Genomic DNA, 6,685 nt, shown 5'->3' with positions numbered 1-6,685 from the left:
GTAATTTTTTTTTTTTTTTTTTTTTTTTTTTTTTACTTTTTTTTTTTTTTAACTTTTTGGTACAGGGTCACACACAGCCTTGATGTAGACTTGATTGGTGCTCTGTGTAGATGAGGGTGACCTTGAACACCTGATCTTCCTCTCTGCCTCTCTAGGATTACATCACGCCTGTTTTTGTTTTTTGTTTTTTAAAAATTTATTTATTTTATGTATGTGAGTACACTATTCCTCTCTTCAGAGACACCAAAAGAGGGCATCAGATCCCATTACAGACAGTTGTGAGCCATCACGTGGTTGCTGGGGATTGAACTCAGGACCTCTGGAAGAACAGTCAGTGCTCTTAACCGCTGAGCCATCTCTCTAGCCCCATCATGCCCGTTTTAAGGCTCTTTGTTGCTGTTGCTTTAAGATTTTATTTTATTCTTACTGTGTAGCACAGGCTGTCCTGGAACTTTGTAGACCAGGCTGGCCTTGAACTCACAGAGATCCACCTGTCTTAGCATCTACCTCCCAAGAGCTGAGGTTAAAGGCAGGTGCCTATATGACCGGCTTGTTTTTAAGATTTTAAACATCTATTTATGTGTACCCCTGTGTATCTGAGTGCGTATCTGGGCAAATGCATGTGTGTGCTAGCAGAGACCAGCCAGGACATCGGGTCCTCCTGGAGTTGACAGTACAGTCAATTGTGAGCAGCCTGACATGGGTGGGGGGCTGGGAATCCAACCTGGGTCTTCTGGAAGAACAGCAGCTGGTTACAGCTGCTAAGGCATCTAGCTAGCCCCCATGACAGTGATTCTCAACCTGTGGGTCACAACTCCTTTGAGAATTGACCAAGCCTTTTATAGGGGTCCCCTAAGACCCTCAGAAAACACAGATGTTTCCAGACAATTCATAGCTGTAGCAAAATTAGTGATGAAGTAGCAACAAAAACAGTTTTATAGTTGGGGGTCACCAAGACAGGAGGAACTGTATTAAAGTGTCACAGCACTTAGGAAGGCTAAGAAGCACTGGGCTGAGGGCTCCTGTAAACAGGAGCCCAGATCCTTCCAATCTTTCACACTCCTCCCCAAACCCAGAAACTCTTGTTACTCTCTAACTAGTAGGGCTGACACAAATGAGCTATGTCCCGCATCCTCTTTCAAATATTTACAGGGTTGAAATCAAAGTCTTCTTACAGCAGCTACACTCTCTCAACCCCGCACACAGTCCTCCTCTCCGCTAACCGCCAACAGCCTCCAAATAAACTGTCCCATCCCACAAGATCAACAACCTAGGGGCAGGGATGTCACTCTATCACCAGACTTTCCATCCCCTCCATCAGCTTTGGCATTCTCATCACCTGTTTCCTCCCCCGACCTCTGTCCAGAGCACCCTGGGTTGCAAAGCTGGCTAGAAACCTGCTGATTAAGCCTGTAGCCCAGAGGAGGAGGAAGAACCTTCACCCCTCTCCTGGGTGAAGCAATGGGGTTGTGGCTAGGGTGAGGAGGCTTCAAGGCCAACATTTAAGGAGGAACCCACAAATACATGGTTAGCCCCAAATTTATACCACCATGCCAGTGAAGGCCACCTTAAATGGTAGCCCCAGGGACCTCAGTAGACTCATCCAGACCTGTTGCTGAACAACAGGGCGTTCCTTCTTCACCAAAGGGTTAGGTGCCTCCCTCAGCTCTAGACTCAGAATGCCCAACCCGGAGCAAATTTTATGGAAATGGCCAAGGGAGAACCTGCCATCACTGTTGACTTAGGGGGATTGGCCAGAGCCACGCCTGCCTACAGCCTCCTGCCCTAGTGCTCCGCCTGGGTTTATGGTACTTTCCACAGAGAACAGAGCTGAGGAGTCTGAGCCTAAATCCACTAACCCTTCTTCCATAGGGCCCAGCAGTCCATTCCCCGAGCACCCTCTTCTCTTCAGAGTCTAAGGAACTGTGGCCAACACCATCTTCTGTAAGACCCAACACCCAACTCACAAAGCGTCCAAAGCGGATGGAATCACCTTCCCCGATATGCAAATCAGCCTGGGCTCCGCTGAGGCGGGAGATGACAGACTGGCAGCCCGGGAGCAGGGACCGGAGAACCCCCGTGCCGGTGATGTGGTCAGCATGGCAGTGAGTGTTCACTAGGAGAGAAGAGGGCATAGAAAACGGAATGTTTCAGCCCACAGCATCCAGCCTTCAGACCCAGGAAGGCAGACCCTAGTCCTCCCTCAGACCCTGAGGTCCGGACTCCAACGCTCCTCCCACATCCAACAGTCCAGACTCCAGCCCTCTTCCCATAGACCCAGGAATCTAAGCCCAATCTTCCTCCCCTAAACTCAGGGATCCAGACCCCAATCTTCCTCCTTCAGGCCCAGAGCTCCAGGCTCCATCTTTCTCCCTCAGACTCTCAGACCCAGACTCAATCATTTTCTTTCAGACCCTGAGGTCTATCCTCCAGCCCTCCTCCCCCAGACTCAGGCGTCCAAGCTCCTGTTTTCCTAGAGCGCTTTCTCCGTGGCCCCGCCTCTCTCACGTCCAAGTTTGGTCCTGGACTTACCAGCGTACAACAGCTTCAGCCCCAGCTCCTTAATCAACTGAGCATCCCGATGCGCTGTCTCCAGAACGGGGTCGATCAGAACTGCCTCTCTTGACTCCCGGTCACCCAGAAGGTAGGTATAGGTGCAGCTCTTGGGTTCAAACATCTGGGAGGGATGGAGCACCGGAGAGAGTTCCCGGACCTAACTACCACGCCTGGGGGATACAGTATCCAGGCCTCCCCTTCTTCCTAGAATCCTGAAACTACAACCCCAACCCTCTTTGCCCAAGGATCAGGAATCAGAGGGTCCCCCAGATCCCTCCAGCAGATTCAAGAAACTTCATCTTCAAACAAGCACCAAGTTAAGGACCCCCGCCTTCTCTGGTAATGGGCCCCAGATCCCGACCCCAAGCTCAGGGTCTCACTAACTACTCCCTGTTAAAGGGTCGGGACTCCTTGTTTTCCAACAGCCAGGCATGAAGGACACCCCAGACCTTCTTTAAAGGACAGAGGAGTCCTGCCCCTCCCGCCGCCCCGGGCTCTGGGTCCTTTCGTCCGTTCGCCTCTCCGCACCTGCCGCAGGAGGACCGGGGCTCCGGACGCGCTTTGCTGGCTCAGCCGCCGCCCGGCGACCCTAACGACCGCGCTCGCCATCGCGCCAGAGCCCGCTCCGCACTGAGCCCTGTAGCCGCCCCGCCAGAGCCCTACGCACCGGGGCTGACCCGGGAGGGCGGGCCAGGGCGGGGCCTGCCTTAAAGGAACCGCAGTACACACGACCCAGGAAGACCAGGAGCAAGGGTTGCAGTGAGACCCTGAAACCGACAGGAAAGGGGCCAGGGACTCAAGGCATTCAAAGATACTGTTATAGAAACAGAGAGAGAGGTAGGGCTCCCTAGACAATTAGAGCCACGGGACGTTTTCCAGGAAAACACGTGTTCGGCTAGTCACCTGCTAAGGGAAAAAAATTAAATTCACGATCATTCGTATTTTGAGGACCTGTTGGACCAGTATCTGACACAGGTTCTCACTACAAAGCTAGTTGGCTGTTCCGGAAATCGTTCTGTAGACCAGGGTGGTCTCGAACTCAGAGATCCGCCTACTTCTGCCTCTGTAGTGCTGAGATTAAAGGCGCTTGCACACACCATGCTTGACTGAGACAGGATCTTATATAGCCCAGGCTGGCCACAAAGTCGTGGCTATCCTGCCTAAGTCTTCCAAGGACGGCAACAACAATAAATATTTAAGATTCTTCTTTGTATTATTTAAAATTATGTCTGTGTCGGGTGTGTGCAGACGAATGGGTGTGACGGTGTAGATCGAAGGCATTGGATCCTCGGGAACTGGATTACAGGAGGTTGTGTACTGTCCATGTCGGTGCTGGGAACAGAACTTGGATCCTCTACAAAAAAACAATACATGCTCTCCGGTTTGTGTGTGTGCGCGCGCACATGCATATTCTTTTTTGAAGGGACATATATGTGCAGTTTAACTTTGTAGGGTCAGGTTCCACCTTCTACTTTTACCTAGATTCCAGGAACCGAACTTGCTGCAATGGTTGCTTAGCAACAGAGCCTTCCGCTAGCCCCTCACAAGGGTTATTTAAGCACCTTTGTCAGATATAGTTATTTTTCTCTTTTTTTTTCCTTCTTTTTCCTCCTTTTGTTGTTTGCAGGAGCTCTCTCTCCCTCTCCCTGTCTGTCTCCCCCACCCCCACCCCCGTTATTGTTGTTTTTAGACTGGATCTTTGTAGCCCAGGCTGGATTCAAACTCCAATGTGCCTTAGAATGACCTGGAACTACTTGTGCACATACACATACACACACACATACGCATACACATACGCACACACATATACACTCACCCCACATATACATACACACCACACACACGAATACACGCACAACCCCCACACATACACACACACATATACACACACCCCACATACACACCATACACATACACATATACTACACATATACATACCACACATAGACACCTCATACACATGCACACACACACACACACACACACATCTTCACTTCCCAAATGTTGACATTACAGGTGTGTAGCACCATTCCTGGCTTAATGATTTTGTCTTTTGTTTGTTTGTTTGTTTGGGTTTTTTGTTTTGTTTCTACACAGGACGAACCCTTTCACAGAATCTGCTTACACACATGCACATACTTTGTCTCATATGTTGCGAGTTCAATGTGAGGGTCATTTGCCGTATTTGGGGGTTAAAGACTTTAAAAACATACAGATCACTTATGTCAAAGATACAGATAGCTAGGTGTTGGGATGCATGGGTGCTGGGATGCATGGATGTCAGGATGCATGGGTGTCAGGATGCATGGGTGTCGGGATGCATGGGTGCTGGGATGCATGGGTGCTGGGATGCATGGGTGCTGGGATGCATGGGTGCTGGGATGCATGGGTGCTGGGATGCATGGGTGCNATGCATGGGTGCTGGGATGCATGGGTGCTGGGATGCATGGGTGCTGGGATGCATGGGTGCTGGGATGCATGGGTGCTGGGATGCATGGGTGCTGGAATTCATGGGTGTTGAGATGCATGGGTGCTGGGATGCATGGGTGCTGGGATGCATGGGTGCTGGGATGCATGGGTGCTGGGATGCATGGGTGTTGAGATGCATGGGTGCTGGGATGCATGGGTGCTGGAATTCATGGGTGTTGAGATGCATGGGTGTTGGGATGCATGGGTGCTGGGATGCATGGGTGCTGGGATGCATGGGTGTTGAGATGCATGAGTGCTGGGATGCATGGGAAATGAGATTCATAGGTACTGGGATGCATGGGTGCTGGGATGCATGGGTGCTGGGATGCATGCTTATGATCCCAGCACTCAGGAAGCTCAGGCAAGAGGTTGGCTACAAGTTGGGGCAAGCCTGGAGTCCACCGTCAGGCCAGTCCTAGTTGAGCTTGCTATAGCTGCAATGAAATACCATAACCAAAGCAACTTGGGAAGGGAAGGGTTTATTCTGCTTACTCTTCCACATCACTGCACATCTTTGAAGGAAGTCAGGACAGGAACTGAGCAGGAAGCTGGAGGCAGGAGCTGATGCAGAGGCCAGGGAAGGTGCTGCTTACTGGCTTGTTTCCCATGGCTTCCTCAGCCTTCCCAGGGGTGGTCCCACTCACAGTGGTCAGGACCTTTCCACATCAATCATTAAGTAAGAAAATGCCCTGAGGGCTGGAGAGATGGCTCAGTGGTTTTAAGAGCGCTGGCTGCTCTTCCAGAGGAACCTGGTTTAATTCCCAGCACCCACATGGCAGCTCACGACTCTCTGTAGCTCCGTTCCAGAGGCTCCAATGCTCTCACATAGACATACACGCGGGCAAAACAGCAAAGCACATGAAATTTAAAAAGATATCCTTCAGGCTTGCCTACAGCTCCATCTTCTGGAGGCATTTCCCTCCTCTTTGATGACTCTAGATTGTGTCAAGTTGGCATAAAACCAGCCAGCACTCCTACCCACTAAACTGTCTCAAAAACAAAGAAAGTCAGATCTGGTAAATTACGTTATCTTAGCACACAGAATATCAAACATTTCACTCCTGGAATCCTATCGATAGTGGGGACACTCCTAGGCTAAGGGTGAAGGGTGTAGCTTAGCCACAGAGCCCTTGTGTAACATGCACAAAGCCCTGGTTCACATTCCCAGCACAGGGACACGAAACCCAAACTCTCCATTCCAGTGGACCAATTCACAGTGCAGGTTGTCATAGAGAATCAGCCATGGGGCTTAATCTAGGGGCTGAGGTTCTGAGTCCAGCCGCCACAGTCCACCTTTCTCTGAACCCTGGAACTCTCACCATGCAAACCCTACCTGGGTGACTCACAGCAAGACCTATTCTATAAACACGACCGCTCTGAGGTATGGCTGTGGGGAAGGTTTTTATTGTAGATATGAGGGAGAGAACAGCCAGAGGCATCTGCGAGAGTTCATAAAAGGGACTGAACATGGCCGGCAGAGTGGACCCATGGTGGGAGTTGGGGCTGTTAGCTAGCAAGGAAGACAAAGAGTGGGGCAAAGTGGGAAGACTGTGAACTGGAGATGTTTAGGGTAGGGGCAGGGTGAGAAGAGCTGAGAGGAGCCCCAGGTACTTGTGATACAGAGGAGCCTGGTAGCCAGCATTTGTTTGATAGGCCACTA

At 50.7% G+C, this 6,685-nt stretch overlaps 1 protein-coding gene across 2 annotated transcripts in view; it reads right to left on the bottom strand.

Moving 5' to 3' along the window:
• Ethe1 (ETHE1 persulfide dioxygenase) overlaps nucleotides 1–3,216 on the bottom strand; it is a 16,014-nt gene extending 12,798 nt beyond the window's left edge. The window contains exons 1-3 of one of the 2 annotated variants that reach the window (XM_021168714.2): nucleotides 3,085–3,216; nucleotides 2,533–2,677; nucleotides 1,968–2,116 (exon numbers count right to left, since the gene is read on the bottom strand). In XM_021168714.2, the coding sequence (XP_021024373.1) occupies nucleotides 1,968–2,116; nucleotides 2,533–2,677; nucleotides 3,085–3,165 (375 nt within the window). In that variant the 5' untranslated portion in view covers nucleotides 3,166–3,216. Of the gene's footprint in view, nucleotides 1–1,967; nucleotides 2,117–2,325; nucleotides 2,429–2,532; nucleotides 2,678–3,084 lie in introns of those variants that run through there. The other variant, XM_021168715.2, reaches the window with a different exon arrangement.
• Nucleotides 3,217–6,685: the final 3,469 nt, after the last annotated feature.

Source organism: Mus caroli, chromosome 7 (genome assembly GCF_900094665.2).
Source record: "Mus caroli chromosome 7, CAROLI_EIJ_v1.1, whole genome shotgun sequence".
Taxonomy (NCBI): Eukaryota; Metazoa; Chordata; class Mammalia; order Rodentia; family Muridae; genus Mus; species Mus caroli.
Note: the sequence above shows the minus strand (reverse complement) of the source record. Positions and strands in the feature narration are given on the sequence as shown.